This window comes from Macaca thibetana, chromosome 16 (genome assembly GCF_024542745.1).
Source record: "Macaca thibetana thibetana isolate TM-01 chromosome 16, ASM2454274v1, whole genome shotgun sequence".
Lineage (NCBI taxonomy): Eukaryota > Metazoa > Chordata > Mammalia > Primates > Cercopithecidae > Macaca > Macaca thibetana.
The window spans coordinates 51,856,101-51,879,440 of NC_065593.1; the positions used below are offsets into that span (position 1 = coordinate 51,856,101).

At 45.3% G+C, this 23,340-nt stretch overlaps 1 protein-coding gene across 1 annotated transcript in view; it reads left to right on the forward strand.

Annotated features, from left to right (window-relative positions):
• The window catches only part of ATP6V0A1 (ATPase H+ transporting V0 subunit a1), a 360,020-nt gene that overhangs the window by 278,284 nt on the left and 58,396 nt on the right, over positions 1-23,340 (forward strand). Inside the window, exons 2-3 of the mRNA XM_050762605.1 lie at positions 15,767-15,833; positions 17,741-17,904. Of these exons, the coding sequence (XP_050618562.1) occupies positions 17,788-17,904 (117 nt within the window). The 5' untranslated portion in view covers positions 15,767-15,833; positions 17,741-17,787. The remainder of the gene's footprint in view (positions 1-15,766; positions 15,834-17,740; positions 17,905-23,340) is intronic.

The window sequence follows — 23,340 nt, forward strand, 5'->3', positions numbered from 1 at the left end:
TTGAACTCCTGGGCTTGAGACATCCTCCTGCCTCAGCCTCCCAGAATGCTGAGATTACAGGTGTGAGCCACTGTGTCTAGCCAAGAAACCCTTTAGCCATCACGTTCCATTCTCTCCATCACCCCAGCCCTAGGCATTAATAATCCACTTTTTGCCTCTATAGATTTGTCTACTCTAGACATATCATATAAATGCTATCATATATGTGGTCTTTTTTGACTGACTTCTTTCACTTAGTATGTTTTCAAGGTTTATCTATGTTGTAACATGTATCATTACTTCATCCCTTTTTATTGCTGAATAACATTTCATTGTATGGATATACTACATTTTATTTATCCATTCATCCATTGTTGAACATCTGGGTTGTTTCCAATTTTGGGCTATTGTGTATAATGCTGTTATGAACATTTGTGTACACATTTTCTATGGACATTTAGTTTTTTTTTCTCTTGGGTGTATACCTAGGAGTGGAATTGTTGGATTATATGGTAACTCTATGATAAGCCTTTCAAGAAATTGCCAGATTATTTTCCAAAGTAGTTACCCCATTTTACATCTTCACCAGTAGTGAATGGGGGTTCCAATTTCTCCATATTTTCACCATGAATCTTTTTAAGAAAACAGATTATTGACCGGAGGTCAGGCATTCGAGGCCACCCTGGCCAACATGGCGAAATCCCTCCTCTAATAAAAATACGAATATTATTGGCCTGGGGTGGTGGCTCACGCCTTTAATCCCAACACTTTGGGAGGCCGAGGCGGGCGGATCACGAGGTCAGGAGACTGAGACCATCCTGGCTAACACAGTGAAACCCCATCTCCACTAAAAATACAAAAAATTAGCCTGGTATGGTGGCGGAAGCCTATAGTCCCAGCTACTCGGGAGGCTGAGGCAGGAGAATCGCTTGAACACAGGAGGCGGAGGTTGTAGTGAGTTAAGATCATGCCACTGCACTCCTGCATGGGTGACAGAGTGAGACTCCATCTCCAAAACAAAACAAAACAAAAAACAAATATTAGCGGGCCATGGTGGTGCATGCCTATAATCTCAGCTACTCAGGAGGCTAAGGCAGGAGTATCGCTTGAACCCGGGAGGCAGAGGTTGCAGTGAGCTGAGATCGTGCCATTCTACTTCAGCCTGGGCAACAGAGCAAGACTCTGTCTCAAAAACAAAACAAAACAGGTTATTGATATATAATTCATATACCACACAATTCACTCAAAGAGTGCAATTCAATGGTTGTGGTATATCATGTTAATTTTTTAAATTGTGGTACAATATGAAAGTTGCCATTTTAACCATTTTTTATATACATATATATATACACATACGTGTGTGTGTGTGTGTGTGTGTACATATATATATATATATTTTTTTGAGACGGAGTCTTGCTCTGTTGCCAGGCTGGAGTGCAGTTGCGCGATCTCAGCTCACTGCAACCTCTGCCTCCCGGGTTCAAGCAATTCTCCTGCCTCAGCCTCCCAAGTAGCTAGGACTATAGGCGCATACCACTATGCCCAGCTAATTTTTGAATTTTCAGTAGAGACAGGGTTTTACCATGTTGGCCAGGATGGTCTCGATCTCTTGACCTCGTGATCCTCCTGCCTTGGCCTCCCAAAGTGCTGGGATTACAGGCGTGAGCCACCGTGCCCAGCCATATATATATATATATATAATTTATTTATTTATTTATTTATGTATTTTGGAGACAGAGTCTCGCTTTGTTGCCCAGGCTGGAGTGCAGTGGCGCGATCTCGGCTCACTGCAAGTTCTGCCTCCCAGATTCACACCATTCTCCTGCCTCAGCCTCCCAAGTAGCTGGGACTACAGGCACCTGCCACCACGCCTGGCTAATTGTTTTGTATTTTTAGTAGAGACAGGGTTTCACTGTGTTAGCCAGGATGGTCTCGATCTCCTGACCTTGTGATCCTCCCGCCTCGGCCTTCCAAAGTGCTGGGATTGCAGGCGTGAGCCACCGCACCTGGCCTATATATATATTTTAAATATAGAGATGGGGCCTTGCTCTGTTGCCCAGGCTACTTTTGAACTTCAGGCCTCAATCTATTCTTCCGCCTCAGCCTCCTAAAGTTCTGGGATTGTAGAAGTGAGCCACTGTGCCTGGCCCCCATTTTAACCTTTTTTTTTTTTTTGAGATGGAGTCTTGCTCTGTTGCCCAGGCTGGAGTGCAGTGGCATGATCTTGGTTTACTACAACCTCCACCTCTTGGGTTCAAGCAATTCTTCTGCCGCAGCCTCCCGAGTAGCTGGGATTACAGGCACCCACCATCACACCCAGCTAATTTTTGTATTTTTAATAGAGATGGGGTTTCAGCATGTTGGCCAGATAGTGCTTGAACTCCTGATCTCAGGTGATCCACCTACCTTAGCCTCCCAAAGTGCTGGGATTACAGGTGTGAGACACCATGCCCAGCCTTAACCATTTTTTAATGTACAATTCAGTGGCATTAATTACACTGACAATGTGCATAACTATCACCACTATTTATTTCCAAAATAAAAGAGAAACTCTGTTCCCATTAAGCAATTCTCCATTCCCCCTTTCTCCTAGCCCCTGGTTACCTGTAATCTACTTTCTGTCTCTATAAATTTGCCTAGTTTAGTCTAGATATTTCACTTAAGTGGAATAATACAATATTTGTCCTTTTACAATCTGGCTTATTTCACTTAGCATGTTTTCAAGTTTCATCCATGTTGTAGCACGTGTCATACTTTCATTCCTTTTTTTTCTTTTTGAGACGGAGTCTCGCTCTGTCGCCCAGGCTGGAGTGCAGTGGTGTGATCTTGGCTCAATGCAAGCTCCACCTCCCAGGTTCATGCGATTCTCCTGCCTCAGCCTCCCGACTAGCTGGGACTACAGACACCCACCACCATGCCCGGCTAATTTTTTATATTTTTATTAGAGATGGGGTTTCACCGTGTTAACCCAGATGGTCTCGATCTCCTGACCTCGTGATCCGCCCGCTTCGGCCTCCCAAAGTGCTGGGATTACAGGCATGAGCCACCGCGCCCGGCCCATTCCTTTTTATGAAATTTAATTTAATTTAATTTAATTTAATTTTTTTTTTTTTGAGATGGAGTCTCTGTCGCCCAGGCTGGAGTGCAGTGACGCGATCTCGGCTCACTTTAAGCTCCGCCTCCCGGATTCACGTCATTCTTCTGCCTCAGCCTCCCAAGTAGCTGGGACTACAGGCGCCCGCCACCACGCCCAGCCAATTTTTTTTGTATTTTTAGTAGAGACGGGGTTTCACCGTGTTAGCCAGGATGGTCTCGATCTCCTGACCTGGTGATCCGCCCGTCTCGGCCTCCCAAAGTGCTGGGATTACAGGCGTGAGCCACCGCGTCTGGCCAAAATTTAATTTTAATATTAAAGACTATTTCAGTCCAGGTGCGGTGGCTCATGCCTATAATCCCAGCTCTTTGGGAGACTGAGGTAGTTAGATTGCTTTGAGCTCAGGAGTTCGAGAACAGTCTGGGCAACATGGCCAAATCCCGTCTCTACTAAAATACAAAAATTAGCCGGGCATGACGGCAGGCGCCTGTAATCTCAGCTACTCAGGAGGCTGAGGCAGGAGAATCGCTTGACCCTGGGAGGCAGAAGGCGGAAGTTGCAGTGAGCCGAGATTGTGTCACTGCATTCCAGCCTGGGCAGCAGAGCAAAACTCTGCCTCAAAAATAAAAAGAAAAAAAAAAAAAGAAAATTATGTCGTCAGAGTCCTAGAAGGAGTAAGAATGTAAGACCAAAAACTTATTTAAAGAAATAATGGCAGAAAATTTCTCAAATTTGACAAGAGACGTAGAACTACAAGTTCAAGAAGCTGAGAAACCACAAACATGATAAGCTCAAAGAAATCTATGCCAAGACACGTAATAATCTAACTCCTGAAAACTAATAACAAAGAAAAAATATCGGCCGGGCGCGGTGGCTCAAGCCTGTAATCCCAGCACTTTGGGAGGCCGAGACGGGTGGATCACGAGGTCAGGAGATCGAGACCATCCTGGCTGACACGGTGAAACCCCGTCTCTACTAAAAAATACAAAAAACTAGCCGGGCGAGGTGGCGGGCGCCTGTAGTCCCAGCTACTCAGGAGGCTGAGGCAGGAGAATGGCGTGAACCTGGGAGGCAGAGCTTGTAGTGAGCCAAGATCTGGCCACTGCACTCCAGCCTGGGCGGCAGAGCGAGACTCCGTCTCAAAAAAAAAAAAAAAAAAAAAAAAAAAAAAACAAAGAAAAAATATCGACAGCAGTAAGAGAAAAACATCCTTCCCACAAAGTAAAAACAGATTGAACCACAGTAGATTTCTCATCAAAAACTAAAAAAGGGCAGAAGGAAGTGGCACAACGTTTTTCAAATGCTCGAAGAAAAAACTATCAAAAACGAAAGAGAAATCAACATATTTTCAGATGAAGAAAAACTAAGAGAATTTGTCATCTGTAGATCTACCCTTTTAAAAAATGGCTAAAAGGGGGCCAGGTGCAGAGACTCACTCCTGTAATCCCATCACTTTGGGAAAACGAGGCGGCGGATCACTTGAAACCAGGAGTTTGAGACCAGCCTGGCCGATGTGGCAAAACCCAGTCTCTACTAAAAATACAAAAATTTGCCAGGCATGGTGGCACATGACTATAGTTCCAGCTACTCTGGAGTCTGAGGCAGGAGAATCAGTTGAACCTGGGAGGTGGAGGTTGCAGTGAGCAGAGATCACACCCAGTGCAATCCAGCCTTCGTGACAGGGCAAGACTTCATCTCAAAAAAAAAAAAAAAAAAAAAAAAAAAAAGAATAGCTAAAGGAAGTTCTTGAAAAGAAAGAAAGGGAAATGATAAAGGAAGGGACCCCGGCCAGGCGCGGTGGCTCACACCTGTAATCCCAGCACTTCGGGAGGCCGAGGCGGGCGGATCACGAGGTCAGGACATTGAGACCATCCCATCCTGGCTCACACAGTGAAACCCCGTCTCTACTAAAAATACAAAAAACTAGCCAGGCGTGATGGCGGGCGCCTGTAGTCCCAGCTACTCAGGAGGCTGAGGCAGGAGAATGGCGTGAACCCGGGAGGCGGAGCTTGCAGTGAGCCGAGATCGGGCCACTGCACTCCAGCCTGGGCGACAGAGCGGGACTCCGTCTCAAAAAAAAAAAAAAAAAAAAAGAAAGGACCTTGGAACATCAAGGTTGAAAAAAGGACATGGAAAGCAAATATATGAGTAATTACAATATGCTTTCCTTCTTGTATTAGTCAGCTAGGGCTTCCATAACAAAATACCGCAGACTGGGTAACTTGGCCAACAGTATTTATTTTCTCACCGTTCCGGAGGCTGGAAGTCTAAGACCAAGGTGTTGGTAGATTTGGTTTTTCCTGAGGCCTATTTTCTTGGCCTGTAGCTGGCCACCTTCTTGCTGTGTCCTCCCCTGGCCTTTTGTCTGTGTGTGACCACTCCTGGTGCCTTTTCCTCTTCTTAAAAGGACACTGGGCCAGGTGCGGTGGCTCACCCCTGTAATCCAGCACTTTGGGAGGCCAAGGCAGGCGGATCACCTAAGGTCGGGGGTTTGAGACCAGCCAACATGGAGAAACCCCGTCTCTACTGAAAAAACAAAATTAGCCAGGCGTGGTGGCACATGCCTGTAATCCCAGCTACTCAGGAGGCTGAGGTAGGAGAACTACTTGAACCCGGGAGACGGAGGTTGCGGTGAGCCGAGATTATGCCATCGCACTCCAGCCCAGGCAACAAGAGTGAAACTCCATCTCAAAAAAAAAAAAAAAAAAAGGACACCAGCTGGGCTCGGTGGCTCACACCTGTAATCCCAGCACTTTGGGAGGCTGAGGTGAGAGGATCACTTGAGGTCAGGAGTTTGAGACCAGCTTGGTCAACATGTTGAAACCTCTGTCTCTACTAAAACAGAAAACGACAACAAAAAAAATTAGCTGGGTGTGGTGGCACACGCCTGTAATCTCAGCTACGCAGGAGGCTGAAGCAGGAGAATCACTTGAATCCGGAAGGTGGAGGTTGCAGTAAGCTGAGATTGCGCCGCTGCACTCCAGCCTGGGCAACAGAGCGAGACTCCGTCCCCCCCACAAAAAAGGACACCAGTCCTGTTGGATTAGTGTCCCACACTTATGGCCTCATTTAGTCTTTATTTATTTATTTTTGAGATGAGGGTCTCACCCTGTTGCCCAGGCTGGAATGCAGTGGTACGATCTCAGATCACTGCAACCTCCGTCTCCCAGGTTCAAACAATTGTCCTGCCTCAGCCTCCCAAAGAGCTGGGATTACAGGTGTGTGCCACCACTCCTGGCTAATTTTTTTGTGTTTTTAGTGGAGACAGGGTTTCACCATGTTGGTCAGGCTAGTCTCGAACTCCTGACCTCAAATGATCTGCCCATCATGGCCTCCCAAAGTGATGGGATTACAGGCGTGAGCCACTGCGCCCAGCCCTCATTTAATCTTAATTACATCTTTAAAGGCCCTGTCTCCAATGTACAGTCACAGTAGGGGTGAAGGGTTCAACCTATGAATTTGGGAAGACACAATTCAGTCTATAACACTTCTCCTCTTGAGTTTTCTCAATTATGTTTGATGGTTGAAATAGACTGTATAACATTGCCCAATGTGGTTTAGGAAATATTTAAGACAATTATGTCTTAAATGGGAAAGTAAAAAGACTGAAACAGAGGTAAGAGTTTTATACTTAAGCTGATAAAAATGAGACACCATTTGACTGTGATAATTTATATATGTATAATATGAAACCCATTACAACCACTTAAAAAATCTATACAAAGAGATACACTCAAAAACACTATAGGAAAATTAAAATGGGGTTAATAAAAAAAGGTACAGGTAACCCACAGTAAGCCAGAAAAAATAAAACACAGAGACAACAAGAGGAACAAGCAGAAAACAAAAAATGAAACTGCAGACTTAAGCCTTTTATTTATTTACATGCTTACTTTTTTAGCAATGGAGTCTTGCTTCAAGGCTAGAGTGCCAGTGGCATGATCGTAGCTTGCTATAGCTTCGGAATTCCTGGGCTCAAGTGATCCTCCCACCTCAACTTCCCAAGTAGTTGGGACTACAGGCGCACATGCCACCACTCCTGGCTAGTTAAAAAAAATTTTTTAAAGCCGGGCACGGTGGCTCAAGCCTGTAATCCCAGCACTTTGGGAGGCTGAGACGGGCGGATCACAAGGTCAGGAGATCGAGACCATCCTGGCTAACACGGTGAAACCCCGTCTCTACTAAAAAATACAAAAAACTAGCCGGGCGAGGTGGCGGGCGCCTGTGGTCCCAGCTACTCCGGAGGCTGAGGCAGGAGAATGGCGTAAACCCGGGAGGCGGAGCTTGCAGTGAGCTGAGATCCGGCCACTGCACTCCAGCCTGGGCGACAGAGCCAGACTCAGTCTCAAAAAAAAAAAAAAAAAAAAAAAAAAAAATTTTTTTGATCTTGCTATGTTGCCCAGACTGGTCTCAAACTCCTGGGCTCAAATGATCCTTCTGCCTCAGCCTCTCAAAGTGCCGGGGTTACAGGCATGAGCTACCACACTTGGCGTTTAAGCCTTAACATATCAATAATTACATTAAATGTAAACAAAGTGCAGAAATTAAAAAGCAGACTTTGGCCAAGCACGGTGGCTCACACCTGTAATCCCAGCACTCTGGGAGGCCAAGGCAGGCAGATTACTTGAGGTCAAGAGTTTGAGACCAGCCTCATCAACATGGTGAAACCCCGTCTCTACTAAAAATACAAAAAAATTAGCGGGGTGTGGTGGTGGGCAACTGTAATCCCAGCTACTTGGGCGGCTGAGGCAGGAGAATTGCTTGAACCCAGGAGGCGGAGGTTGAGGTGAGCCGAGATTGCACCATTGCACTCCAGCCTGGGCAACAAGAGCGAAACTCTGTCTCAATAAATAAATAAATAAATAAATAAATAAATAAATAAATGAATAAAAATTAAAAAAATAAGCAGACATTGACACTGGATTAAAAATATGACACAACAATATGCTGTTTTCTTTTCTTTCTTTCTTTCTTTTTTTTTTTTTTTTTTTTTGAGACGGAGCCTTGCTCTGTTGCCCAGGCTAGAATGCAGTGGCCCGATCTCGGCTCACTGCAACCTCCGCCTCCCAGGTTCAAGCGATCCTCCTGTCTCAGCCCCCCTAGTAGCTGGGATTACAGGCACGCATCACCATGCCCGGCTAATTTTTGTATTTTTAGTAGAGACGGGATTTCGCCATGTTGGCCAGGCTGGTCTCAAATCCCTGACTTCAGGTGATCCACCCGCCTCGGCCTTCCAAAGTGCTGAGATTACAGGCGTAAGTCACTGTGCCCGGACAATAATATGCTGTTTTCAAGAATCTCATTTCAGGCCAGGTCCAGTGGATCACATCTGTAATCTCAGTACTTCAAGGGACTGAGCAGGGAGGATCATTTGAGTCCAGGTGTTTGAGTGCAGCCTGTGCAACATAGGGAGACATTGTCTCCATGAAGAATCAAAAAATTAGTCTGGTTTGGTGGTGTGTGACTGTGGTCCCAGCTACTCCAGAGGCTGAGGCGGGAGGACTGCTTCAGCCTGGAAGCTGAAGGCTGCAGGGAGTCATGATTGCACCATTGCACTCCAGCCTGGGCAACATAGCAAGAGAGTCTTTTTAGAAAAAAAGAGGCCGGGCGCGGTGGCTCAAGCCTGTAATCCCAGCACTTTGGGAGGCCGAGACGGGCGGATCACGAGGTCAGGAGATCGAGACCATCCTGGCTAACACAATGAAACCCCGTCTCCACTAAAAATACAAAAAAATTAGCCGGGCGTGGTGGCGGCGCCTGTAGTCCCAGCTACTCGGGAGGCTGAGGCAGGAGAATGGCGGGAACCTGGGAGGCGGAGCTTGCAGTGAGCCGAGATCGCGCCACTGCACTCCAGCCTGGGCGACAGAGCGAGACTCCGTCTCAAAAAAAAAAAAAAAAGAAAAAAAGAAATGGGTTGGGTGCCATGGCTCATGCCTGTAATCCCAGCACTTTGGGAGGCAGAGGCAGGCAAATCGCCTGAGGTCAGGAGTTTGAGACCAGCCTGGCCAACACGATGAAACCGTCTCTACTAAAAATACAAAAATTAGCCAGGTGTAGTGGTGTGCACCTCTAATCCCAGCTACTCGGGAGGTGGAGGTTATGGTGAGCCAAGATTGCGCCCCTGCACTCCAGCCTGGGTGACAGAGCAAGACCCCATATCTTAAAAGAAAAGAAAAGTTTACTAAGTATATACTGAATACCAGGTACCAAAATAGGCAGTGAGAATACAATAAGTGAGATACGCAGGGTCCCTTCTCTTGGAGCTTTATGTACTACTGAAAGTTAGATCTCTCCTTTGACCATTGAATCAACTAGATTTTTCTATTAGAATTTTCCAATGTATTCATTCCACGTCTCCCTTTCTTTCTTGAAGTCACTAGAAACCCAATATAGAAACATTTGACAGATTTTCCACTTCAGAAATCTCCAACTAGTTTCTCACTTTCCTGGACAAATATTTCAGGTCTAACGTCGCAGACGTTTCTCGGCCTTGTGTCACTCAGCCCTTTCCCTCGTTCCCATCCCAAGATTTCTCATGTTTTCCAAATTTAGTTTCCTTAAAAAGCCTCTTTGCATAGCATTCTTAACTTCCACAACTTAAGGGGCTCACTGCCTCATGTGTCTGTCACAGGCGTCATGAGGATTGCATAAAATGTCACATGCCTTAGGCTCATTTATATCTCCTTGTCCATGCAATCATTAGCAGAGCTTCAGAGGAAGTCTCAAAATCTATTAGGTTTTTACTTTTTACCAAAAGGCCTTTATCTTAAACACTCACAGGCTTTGAAAGTAAAAGCAGAAGTATTTTAAGGAACTCAGAGTGAAGCTGTAAAAGGGACTACTTCTATGGAAACAAACTGCTAATCAACAGGTCACCTAAAGGTTGTAGTAGGAGAATTCTCTCAATGAATGCTCAAATCAGATTCTTGGTAGAACAGTTTAAGAATCAGAATCCATTTTCACGTAAAAAGAAAACTTTTAAAAATGGATTTTTGGTTGCAAAAAGGAAAATATATGCCAGGTGTGGTGGCTTACGCCTGTAATCCCAGGACTTTGGGAGGCCAAAGAGGGCAAATCACTTGAGGTCAGGCGTTCGAGACCAGCCTGGCCAACATGGTGAAACCCTGTCTCTACTGCCAGGTGCGGTGGCTCACACCTGTAATCCCAGCACTTTGGGAGGCCAAGGTGGGTGGATCACCTGAGGTCAGGAGTTTGAGACCAGCCTGGCCAACATGGTAAAACTCTGTCTCTACTAAAAATACAAAAATTAGCTGGGCGTGGTGGTGCATGCCTGTAATTCCAGCTACTCGGGAGGCTGAGGCAGGAGAATCACTTGAACCCGGGAAAAGGAGGTTGCAGTGAGCCGAGATGGCACCACTGCACTCCAGCCTGGGTTACAGAGACTCTGTATCAAAAAAAACAAAAAACAAAAAACAAAAAAACAAAAAAATCCTATCTCTACTTAAAATACAAAAAAATTAGCTGGGTGTGGTGGCAGGCCCTGTAATCCCAGCTACTTGGGAGGCTGAGGCAGAATTGCCTGGACCTGGGAGGCAGAGGTTGCAGTGAGACGAGATTGCGCCACTGCACTCCAGTCTGGATGACAGAGTGACACTCCGTCTCAAAAAAAAAAAAAAAAAATTCATGTATAACGGGGAACCTGTGAAGGTGGCCTTATTTGGAAACAGGATATTTGCAGATGTAATCAGGTTAAGATGGGATCATACTGGATTAAGTGGTGCCCTAAGTTAATGGCTGGTGTCCCTATGAGAGGAGGAGAATTTGCCTACAGACAGAGACACATACAGGAGGCCAGGTGCAGTGGCTCACTCCTGTAATCCCAGCACTTTGGGAGGCTGAGGCGGGGGGATCACTTGAAGCCAGGAGTTTGAGACCAAACTGAGCAGTATGGCAAAGTCCCGTCTCTACTGAAAATACAAAAATTAGTTGGGCATGGTGGTGTACACCTGTAATCCCAGCTACTCAGGAGACTGAGGCAGGATAATTGCTTGAACCTGGGAGATGGAGGTTGCAGTGAGCTGAGATTGCACCACTGCACTCATCTGGGTGACGAGCAAGACTCTATCTCAAACAAAGAAAAAAAAAAAAAGAGAGAGAGAGACATAAAGAAGAACGAATACCATGTGAAGATGGAGGCAGCAATTGAGATGATTGCATCTATAAGCCAAGGAACACCAAGGATTTCTGGCAACCACCAGAAGCCAGGAAGAGGGAAGAAAGGATTCTTTCCCAGAGCCTTTGGAGATATTATGCTCTGCAGACACCTTGATTTCAGACGTCTAGCCTCCACTGTGAGAGAATAAATTTCTGTGTTTTTGTTTTTTTGAGACAGAGTCTCACTGTGTCACCCAGGCCGGAATGCAGTGGCTCAATCACAGCTCGCTGCAGCATCAACCTCCCTGGCTCAGGCTCAAGCCATCCTCCCACTTCAGCCTCCTGAGTAGCTGGGTCTACAGGCACGTGCCACCACGCCCAGCTAATTTTTTATATATAGTTTTTACAGACAGGGGTCTTGCTGTGCTGTCCAGGCTGGTCTCAAACTCCTGGGCTCAAGACATCCTTCTGCCTTGGCCTCCCAAAGTGCTGGGATAACAGGAGTGAGCCACCACATGTGGCCAATTTCTGTTGTTTTTTGTTTTTTTGAGACAAAGTTTTGCTTTTTCGTCCAGGCTGGAGTGAAGTGGTACAATCTTGGCTCACTGCGGCCTCTGCCCCCTGGTTTCAAGTGATTCTCTTGCCTTAGCCTCCCAAGTAGCTGTGACTACAGGCGCCCACCACCACGTCCTGCTAATTTTTGTATTTTTAGTAGAGATGGGGTTTCCCCATGTTGGCCAGGCTAGCCTTGAACTCCTGACTTCAGGTGATAGGCTCACCTCGGTCTCCCAAAGTGCTAGGATTACAGGCATGAGTCACCATGGCTGGTCTGATTTCTGTTGTTTTAAAAGTTACCCAGGTTGTGGTTATTTGTATGGCGGCCTTAGGAAACGAATACTGGAAGCCTATGGAGAAGACATTGGAGCAGATACGTATTTCAAAACACTGGGCTTAACGTTAAAACTCTCCTCTAGGCCCCATTATCCTCTATCCCATCTAAGTGGGATAAGCTAACATGAGCTAGCTGATTCTTTACTGGTGGAAATTTGGACAGTTGACATGAATTCAAACTAAAAATTAAACATAAAAAAACCACATTTAATCATTTCACTACAGCAACAATTGTCATAACTTTTTGAGACTCTATCAGTTAGAGCCCTACCTCTGTTCTATTCTTTTTGTGGTAGTGAAGAACTAATCTTTATAATTTTTTTTTTTTTTTTGAGACTGAGTTTTGCTCTTATTGCCTATGCTGGAGGGCAATGGCACGATCTCGGCCACTGCAACCTCCCCCTCCGGGGTGCAAGTGATTCTCCTGCTTTAGCCTCCTGAGCAGCTGGGATTACAGGCATGCACCACCATGCCCAGCTAATTTTTTGTATTTTCAGTAGAGACAGGGTTTCACCATGTTGGCCAGGCTGGTCTCGAACTCCCGACCTCAGGTAATCCACCTGCCTCAGCCTTCCAAAGTGTTGGGATTACAGGCGTGAGCCACCACACCTGGCTTTAATTGTTTTTTAGCCATTTTCACAAATGCTAGAGAATAGCTTGGTTTAGATACTCAGAACTGTGTCACCGGCCAAGCCTCATATGGAATTGCTCATGTCTTCTAGGGCTGTAGGTGTGGTCAACAGCATTTTAAAATTTGATCTTATTGGACATATGCCTCAGTTTTACCATATCATCTGTTAAATGGGGATAATAATAGTAACTGCCTCCTAGTGTTGTTGTGAGGATTAAATGAGTTCGTATTTACCAAGCATGTAGAAAAGTGCCTGGCACATAGCAAGTATTAATCATTGGACTCCTCTCTCTCTTGCCATTTGGGAAGTTTATTTCTCACTGAACCATGAGCTCTTCTAGGATAAGAAGCACGTCTGTTTCATTTTCTGTCCCCAGCACCTAGCACCCCTCTCTGGCACATAGTAGGCCCTCAGCAAGCATCTGCTGCCTAAAAGGCACTATCCAGCAGGCAGTATGAAATTCCATTTCTGAGTCTTGAAGAATGGAGTCAGGTGGAAAAACAGATAGGAGTTCTACACATAAACGTTTAAGCTTGACAACAGGCAAGACCATCAAGGAAGAGAGCATGGAGGGAAAATAAATAGAACACCAAGGAAGGATTGATGGCAGGAGGTGGAAGCAAACAGAAAAAGAGTTCTGAAACAATATTCTTTCAAAGAAGCTATGAAAAGAGTTCAAGGGAATTGAAGTAAGTCCAGAGGAAAGGCTGTCTTAAAAGTGGAGTGTGAAAAATTTGTGGTTAGCAAGCAGCTGACTGAGGTTAATTTTTTTTTTAACTCTCAGAGGAAGGAAATGACATTGTGTAATAGTTTTCTCTAACTTGGCAGGCTTTCAAATGTGGGTGCCTATCTGTCTTGCCAGAAGAGTTGACAGCTAGGCAGCAGGGAGAAGTAGGGTATGGCTCTCTCTAAGACTCTGTGTCTTAAGATTGTATCAAAGTCAATTTATATCTTCGTTCACAATGAGACAATAAATTCAAATAGAACATCCATTTTTGCCCCCTTATTATTTTGTTTAGGTTGGTAAAGCAGGTTTGATTATTTTTTTTTTTCAGGTTGACAAAATTATCAGCAACAAGTTTTTATCTGGAATATCTCCCTCATCACACTTGAATTTCAATAGGGTTCCACCACCCAGGGAGACTGAATAACCGGTTTTCTGAGTTTTTCCTGATTCTGGTTATCATAAACGATTCTGGTTATCACAAATGACCTGAGATCCCACTCTTCCTTAAAAAGGCAAGAAAAGGGAATCAGTATCGATATTTGATAATGGCATTTAAAAAATAACAGGTATCATTTTAGAGTTTAAAAACGTTTTTCGATATTTAATTTACAAGAGTACAAGCCATAAAAAATGTTTTTAAAATAAATTTGAGGAATTGAAAACTCTTAAGTGGTCAAATGAGCCCACATGAATCTACCAAACAAGACTGAAATGTACTTTCACAACATATGGTCTGATGAGGTTTTTCCTGTTAAATAGAGAAAAATAGACCCGGGGAAGTTGCTGGAAGGCATGAACCATGTACCATTTAAAGACAGGTTTTCCATACTTATGCGAATGAGACCCCATTAAATACTCCACTACAGGATCTAAAGCTAGCCTCTCCCCGGTCTGGGGCTTAAATGTTCTCATCTGTAAAATAAGGGGAAAGGGAAAGGGTGGTGTGTGTGTGTGTGTGAATTCTTTGGATATGAAAATAGAGAAGACGGCCGGGCGCGGTGGCTCAAGCCTGTAATCCCAGCACTTTGGGAGGCCGAGGCGGGCGGATCACGAGGTCAGGAGATCGAGACCATCCTGGCTAACACGGTGAAACCCCGTCTCTACTAAAAATACAAAAAGAAATTAGCCGGGCGTGGTGGCGGGCGCCTGTAGTCCCAGCTACTCCGGAGGCTGAGGCAGGAGAATGGCGGGAACCCGGGAGGCGGAGCTTGCAGTGAGCCGAGATCGCGCCACTGCACTCCAGTCTGGGCGACAGAGCGAGACTCCGTCTCAAAAAAAAAAAAAAAACAAAAAAAAACAAAAAAAAAAAAAAAAAAAAAGAAAATAGAGAAGACATTAATTATTTGGGTGTGTATGTGTGAATTCATTCTTTCGATATGAAAAATAAAGAGAGGGCCGGGCGCGGTGGCTCACACCTGTAATCCCAGCACTTTGGGAGGCCGAGGCGGGTGGGTTACTTGAGGCTAGGAGTTCGAGACCAGCCTGGGCAACATGGCGAAACCTCATCTCTACTAAAAATACAAAAATTGCTAGGCGGCGTGGCACGCGCCTGTAATCTCAGCTACTAGGGAGGCTGAGGCAGGAGAATCGCCTGAACCCGGGAGGCGGAGACTGCAGTGAGCCGAGAATGCACCATTGCATTCCAGCCTGGGAAACAGACCATCTTAAAAATAAATAAATAAATAAAAAATAAATCCGGGCGTGGTGGCTCACGCTTGTAATCCCAACACTTTGGGAGGCGGAGGCGGGTGGATCACGAGGTATGGAGTTCGAGACCAGCCTGGCCAACATGGTGAAATCCCGTCTCTACTAAAAAAAAATACAAAAATTAGCCGGGCATGGTGGTGCGTGCCTGTAGTCCCAGCTACTTGGCAGGCTGAGGAAGGAGAATCGCTTGAACCCAGGAGGTGGAAGTTGCAGTGAGCCGAGATCACGCCACTGCACTCCAGCTTGGGCAACACAGTGAGACTTCATCAAAAAAAAAAGAAAAGAAAAAAAAGAAAGAGAAAAGACAACCTTGCCTCAGTATAAGGGGTAAGGAAAAAGGATTCAGGGAGGCTCAGGAACTTAAGGCCTCGAGCACCTGCAACTCCAGCCCCTCCTACTAACCCTCCGCAGCCTGGAGACACAGCACAAGGGCCAAGATGGCGTCAGCTTGCCGAGTCTCGCCTGCGATCCCCGTGACTTCGCACCGCTGCAGCCCAGACAAGGCCACGCCCCATTGGCCAACTGGAATGAGGTCATTGCGGGGGCGGGGGCGGGGGCGGGGGCCGGCGGCGGCGCAGGGGCGGGGCTTTGCGGACGCACTGACGTCGAAGCGCCGCTCCCGGAGCCGCGGAGGCTGCGGGCTTGGCTGCGGCGGTTGCTGTGGCGGCTGCTGTGGCGGCGGTTGGAGGTGAGTTGGGGCTGTAGGTTTAGTGCAACAGGGAGCGGCCCTCGATGGACGTAGGAAATCCTTCTAAGAGCCCCCTTGATTGTCAAAGGAATTGGCAGGGATCTTAAGTCTTCGAGATAAAATGGGGGTTCGCCTCCTCCTTGGGCACCTCTTCTGTCCTGAGGAACCGGAGGCTCACTGCCCTTTGGAAGCCCCGAATCCCTTCCCTGCTTCAAGGGGTGGGCGGAGGAACGGGAGGTTATTGGATAGGCAGAAGAATTTAGGGGGCTTCTTAAAGGGTCTCTCAGTTTGGGGGTTTTCCTCTCCTTTTTTCCCATCCCGAAGTAGATGTGCCTGGGTCCAGAGAATTCCTGCTCTTGTGCCTGGGTCCAGAGAATTCCTGCTCATTGGGTAGACAGGAAATGAAGCAGGTGAATACCGTGGGAGGAGGCGAGGACCGGATGACAGGAGTGAGATTCTTCGAGGCAGGGCGCAGGGGCGCTGTAGTTGGACTCATCTTTTGCAGAATTGCTGTTTCTTCATATTTTGTTTTGTGATCGTCCAGACTACTTTGGCCTAATTAGTTTTCTGTTAGCCTCCATTGCTATAGAGATACTCTTGGGAGACCTGTGATCTTTAAAGAGCAGGAGGAGGGAGGCGACTCATTGGAGGCTTATCATTATCCACAGTCCCAGAACTCTGCTGATCAGGCCTCATTTTATGTGTTTAGAGGTTGTAGAATCTCTCTTTGTTGAAGGGTGGTGCCGGTAACAGCTGATTTGGATGATTCAGATGTACAGAATCTTAACGTCAACCTACATATTCTCTTGAGAAGTCCTTGCTTATGTCTGAGCGTGTGTTACTGTCTTGAACATCACATGCACAAAGGTTTGTTCGTTCCGATTTCTCAAAATGTCTCCCAGCCTTCTAGAAGAGTACATCTTCCTTTGATGTCAGACTCATCTATCAGTACTCAACATAGATGCCCTTATGACACTAAAAATACTGTACATTTTTCTGAGTTTGGATACTGGACAGGCTGTGCCTTAAACATTAGCTGATAGAGAATAAATAATTGCAGTTTCAGGACCACTGATAGCGCCAGTTGTCTCATACCCGGCTACAGTAAGACAGCCCTAAAACGAAACCTTTATTGGCTCATCAGATTTGACAGATGGAAGAATGTAATTAATCTTGAAGGTAGGGATGAGAAACAGAAAGCTGCAGAGGTAGAAGGCTTATTCTTTGTGGCTTGATAAAACTGCTTTGTCATTATCAGTGTGTTCCTGTCATGCTTGATTTGAAATTGAGCTTAATATGCAAGCTGGTTGCTTTTGCCAGATAATAGTTATTTGTTTGAATTCCTAAGGGGGAAACACTATTTTCTGAGGAATCTGGAAGATTAACCCCTTTAGTGTAGCCATAGCTTTAGGATAGTGCCAGAACTTTGGGCTTTTAGAAATGCGCATTGTCAGTAGAAGGGAGAAGGATAGTTACAAGGCAGACATCTTTATGAGAGGTAATCAAGGCCTCTTCTGTTTGTTTCCTGCACTAGCAAAAACAGATTGAACAGTGTGAAAGTCACTGCCTCAATATTGTGTCCTGGGTATTTAAAGAGTTGTTTGAGGTTCTCAGTTCCTGTCTTTAATCTGGATACATTCTTATATGTTGAGTTGCCCAAAATGTTGTCATTTGATCCTGATGTTGACTGGAACGGAAGTGACTTTTCATCTGGCACTCTGTGGAACAGGATTCAGGAACTGCCCTTGCAATTTCTCCTTTCCATCTTTCTAGATAGGGTGTCAAAACAGTTGTTGACCTGTCCTCATGGGGTGGAAGAAATGTAAATGCAAGAGCCTTAGTGGGGTGTCATTTGCTCTTAGCCCTTGTGGTAATTTCCAAAGTTATGTCATTTCTCTTTGCTTCAGATTGGAGAGAAATCCAGGTACCCACTTGACTGGTACCTTCTGCCACCATGGGGGAGCTTTTCCGGAGTGAAGAAATGACACTGGCCCAGCTTTTTCTACAGTCAGAAGCTGCTTATTGTTGTGTCAGTGAATTAGGAGAACTTGGAAAGGTTCAGTTTCGTGACGTAAGTAGTTGTGGGGCTGTGACTTGATTACTGCTGAACTCTGTTGTTATCGTGGTCAGATGTCTTATGATGAATGTTTTGTTTTTTTATTTGCAAAAATAACATTATAGCACTGGCTTCCTATTGGCAGAATCCACATTTTGAGTTGTCTTTCTAAAGGTGAGAATGTTTTGTGCCAATCCTTCCATGCTTTTGCTAGCTCTTACTTTCAGAACAATCCTAAGCATTCTCCAGGTAATTGGGATGCAGGGAGAGGTTACCAGACTAACCTGACCAAGGCTTTCACTTTGGTTTTGGGCTCTTTAACACCAATAGCAAGGTATTTAAAAAATATATTGCAGTTTTTCCATATAGTAGTACCTTTTAAAAAAACAAAATTTGAGGTATCCAGCTATAGATATGTAGTATATAAATAAGCATATATTGAATATTCATTATTTTGGAATATTATACTGGGCACTTGGAGAAGCTATCTAAAGAATATGGACAATCTAGGCTGGGTGCAGTGGCTCACGCCTGTAATCCTAGCACTTTGGGAGGCTGAGGTGGGCAGATCGTGAGGTCAGGAGTTTGAGACCAGTCTGACCAACATGGTGAAACCCCATCTCTACTAAATAAATTTAGCATGATGGCACAGGCCTGTGATCCTAGCTAGTTGGGAGGCTGAGGCAGGAGAATCGCCTGAACCTGAGAGGCAGAGGTTGCAGTGAGCTGAGATTGCGCCACTGCACTCCAGCCTGGGCGACAGAGTGAGACTGCATCTCAAAAAACAACAGCAGCAAAAAACTTATCATCCTTAATTTGCAGTTCTTCATCTGGTCCTATGTTGTCCCCCTTCTTAACATCTATTGGCTCTATTCAGCCTTCTTTCCTTTTGCTTATGCTGTACTTCAGTCATACAGAAAAACGAGATGGGGCCAGGTACAATGGCTCACACCTGAAATGCCAGCATTTTGAGAAGCCAAGGCAGGAGGATCACTTGAGCCCAGGAATTGGAGACCAGCCTGGGCAACCTAGGGAGATCCTGTCTCTGCAAAAAAAAAAAAAAAAAAAAAACCTAGCTGGGTGTGCTGGCACATGCCTGTGGTCTCAGCTACAGCTACTTGGGAGGATCACTGAAGCCCGGGAGGTCGAGGCTTAGTGAGCTGTGATTATGCCACTGCACTCCAGCCTGGGTGACAGCATGACTCTGTCTCAAAAAAAAAAAAAAAAAAAAAAAAAGAGGTGGGGGGAATATTATAATGACCACCCGTGTTTCTACTATCTACTTAAGAGGGAAACATTCCATGTATAATTGAAACCTCCAGTGTCTCTTTCTTCCCAGAGGTAACCCGTACAGTTACTTTTTTTGCTTTTATTTCTCCTATGTGTGTTTTTTGTTGTTGTTGTTGTTGTTGATTTTCTTTTTGAGACAGAGTCCGCTCTGTCGCCCAGGCTGGAGTGCAGTGATGCAATCTCAGCTCATTGCAACCTCCGCCTCCTGGGTTCAAGCAATTCTCCTGCCTCAGCCTCCCGAGTAGCTGGGACTACAGGCATGCACCACCATGCCCAGCTAATTTTTGTATTTTTAGTAGAGACGGGGTTTCACCACGTTGGCCAGGCTGGTCTCGAATGCCTGACCTCAGGTGATCCACCTGCCTTAACCTCCCAAAGTGCTGGGATTACAGGCATGAGCCACCACACCTGGCCAACAGATATTTCAGTTTCTTCTAGTTCTGTTAATTTTTTTTAACATTAAGAAAAAAAATAGAGATAGGGTCTCGCCATGTTGCCCAGGTTTGTCTTGAACTCCTGGACTCAAGCGATCCTCCTGCCTCAGCCTCCCAAAGTCCTAGGATTACTGGTGTGACCCACTGTGCCTGGCTGAAATGTACACATCTTAAGAGTACAATTTGCTGAATTGATAACTTTATACACCTCTGTAAGCAGCACCCCAATCAGGATATGGAACTTTTTTTTCTTTTGGAGACGGAATCTCGCTCTGTTGCCCAGGCTGGAGTGTAGTGGTGCGATCTCGGCTCACTGCAACCTCCGCCTCCTGGGTTCAAGCAATTCTGCTTCAGCCTCCTGTGTAGCTGCGACTACAGGCACACGCCACCACGCCCGGCTAATTTTTTTTTTTTTTTATTTTAGTAGAGATAAGGTTTCACCATGTTGCCCAGGCTGGTCTCAAACTCCTGACCTCAGGTGATCCACCCCTGCTCGGCCTCCCAAAATGCTAGGATTACAGGCATGAGCCACCAGGCCCAGCCTGAACATTTTCATCAGTCCAGAAAAGTATCTGTGTCTACTGCTAGTTGCTACCCTTAATAGGTAACCTGTTTTGATTGCTGTCGTCATAGGATTAGTTTTCCCTGTTCTTGAATTATATGTAAATGACTCATAATTGCAAACTCTAATGTCTGACTTCTTTTACTCAACCTCTGTTTCTTGCAAGTATCTGTAGTTCATTTTTTAAAATTGCCGAACAGTAAGTAGTTCATTGTATGAATACAGCACAATGTTTTCATCCTTTCTTTTGTCATTACTCATTTGGGGCTATTATGATTAAAGCTGAAGTAAATATTATTGTAAAAGTCTTTTTTTTTAACTTACAGGTTTTGATTTTTCTTAAGCAAACCCAGTTGACCCTTGAAAATGCAGGGGTTAGGGGTGCTGATCTCCCCATGCAATCAAAAATCTGCATACAACTTTGACTTCCGCAAAACTTAATTATTGATAGCCTGCTTTTGACCAGAAGCCCTACCAATTTCATAAACAGTCGATTAATACATATTTTGTATGTTATATGTATTGTATACTGTATTAGAATAAAGTAAGCTAGAGAAAAAATACTGTTAAGAAAATCATATGGAAGATAAACAGTGTTTACTGGAAGTAGATCATTATGAAGCTCTTCATCCTTATTGTCTTTATATTGAGGGAGGCTGAGGAGGAGGAAAGGGAGGGGTTGGTCTTACTGTCTCAGGCTGGTGGAGGTGGAAGAAAATCTGTGTATTAGTGGACCAGCAGAGTTCAAACCCACATTGTTCAAAGGTCAACGGGAACTGAGTAGTGGCATGCTCAGTCATGGGTTGGGTAGGTGTATGTTTAACTTTGTAAGAAACTGCCAACAGTTTTCCAAATCTTTTACTTCCTTTTTAATAGCATTTATCACAACAAATTGTAATAATTGGTTTGCATCTGTCTCTTCTATAGAGCTGAAGACCGGGACATAGCTTATTAATCTTAATCGCTAATAAAAATTTTTGCCTTCGATTCCTCTAATATTAATATATTGAGTTCTTGAAGAGAGAACTGTTGAATGCATGGATATGTATGTGTTGTGTGTTTGTATTTTTTTTTTTTTTTGAGACCGAGTCTAACTCTGTCACCCAGGTTGGAGTGCAGTGTCGCGATCTCAGCTCATTGCAACCTCCGCCTCCCAGGTTCAAGCGATTCTCCTGTCTCAGCCTCCCGAGTAGCTGGGATTACAGGTGCCCGCCACCACGCCCAGCTAATTTTTTTGTATTTTCAGTAGAGACAGGGTTTCCCTGTGTTGCCCAGGCTGGTCTCGAACTCCTGACCTCATGATCTGCCCGCCTCGGTCTCCCAAAGTGCTAGGATTACAAACATGAGCCACTGTGCCTGGCCAATGTGTTTGTATGTTTCTATGTGTGTATGCATATAATATATATACACATATACATGATTAAGCTAATAAATTGTGTTGTTCAACTTTTCAAAGCTAGGACATAGCTTATTCTTTGTATTTTCCCCAGTGCCTAGTTCAGTATCTGACACATATTTGGTGCTTCATAAATGTTGAGTAAATATAGTTTTTTCTTTGTGTTAATTTTATGGAATTTATCACATGCTATTTTATTGGTTGGGTTCACCTTCTCTATTAGATTGCAAGCTTTTTATTTAATTTAATTAATTTATTATTATTATTTTTTGAGACAGAGTCTTGCTCTGTTGCCCAGGCTGGAGTGCAATGGCACAATCTTGGCTCACTGCAACCTCCACCTCCCAGGTTCAATTGATTCTTGTACCTCAGCCTCCTGAGTTGCTGGGATTACAGGCATGTACCACTACGCCCGGCTAATTTTTTGTATTTTTAGTAGAGACAGGGTTTCGCCATGTTGCCCAGGCTGGTCTTGAACTCCTGAGCTCAGGTAATTCTCCTGCCTCGGCCTCCCAAAGTGGTAGGATTATAGGCATGAGCCACCACGTCCAGCCTATTTATTTTTTTGAGACAAGAGTCTCACTCTGTCACCCAGGCTGGAGTGCAATGGCATGATCTTGGCTCACTGCAACCTCTGCCTCCCAGGTTCAAGCGATGCTCTTGCCTCGGCCTCCCGAGTAGCTGAGATTACAGGTGTGCGCTACCATGCCCAGCTAATTTTGTATTTTTAGTAGAGATGGGGTTTCGCCATGTTGGCAAGGCTGGTCTTGAACTTGAACTCCTGACCTCAGGTGATTCGCCCACCTTGGCCTCCCAAAATGCTGGGATTACAAGTGTGAGCCACTGTGACTGGCCAGGTTGCTAGCTTTTTTTTTTTTTTTTTTTTTTTTTTTTTTTTTGAGACGGAGTCTCGCTGTGTCTCCCAGGCTGGAGTGCAGTGGCGTGATCTCGGCTCACTGCAAGCTCCGCCTCCCGGGGTCACGCCATTCTCCCGCCTCAGCCTCCCAAGTAGCTGAGACTACAGGCGCCCGCCACCACGCCCGGCTAGTTTTTTGTATTTTTAGTAGAGACGGGGTTTCACCATGTTAGCCAGGATAGTCTCGATCTCCTGACCTCGTGATCCACCCGCCTCGGCCTCCCAAAGTGCTGGGATTACAGGCTTGAGCCACCCCGCCCGGCCGGTTGCTAGCTTTTTAGTGAGTAGGTACTTGTTTTGTTTTTATTTGTATATTCCTGAACATCTGTCATATTGCTTTGAAAATTACTTATGGTGCCAGACGTGGTGGCTCATGCATGAATCCCAGCACTTTGGGAGGCCGAGACGGGTGGATCACCTGAGATCAGGAGTTCGAGACCATCCTGGCCAACATGATGAAACCCTGTCTCTACTAAAAATGCAAACAAATTAGCCGGGCATGGTGGCGTGTACCTGTAATCCCAGCTACTCAGGAGGCTGAGGCAGGAGAATCGCGTGAACCTGGGAGGCAGAGGTTTCAGTGAGCTGAGATCGCACCACTGCACTCCAGCCTGGTGACAGAGCAAGACTCTGTCTCAAAAAAAAAAAAAGAAAAGAAAAAGAAAATTACTTATGGTATGAGTGAAAAAACTAAAGCCTGTCACTGAGAAGGTGAGGGCCTTGGGACAGAAAAACAAGAGAAGTTCCTCTTCTGCTTGGAAAGAGAGAAGGAAAACAGAGTTTCTGTGATATTCATTGCCCAAATTTTAGGTGGTGGGAAGGAAGCTCACTGAGACTTTTGGTCTAGGCAGAA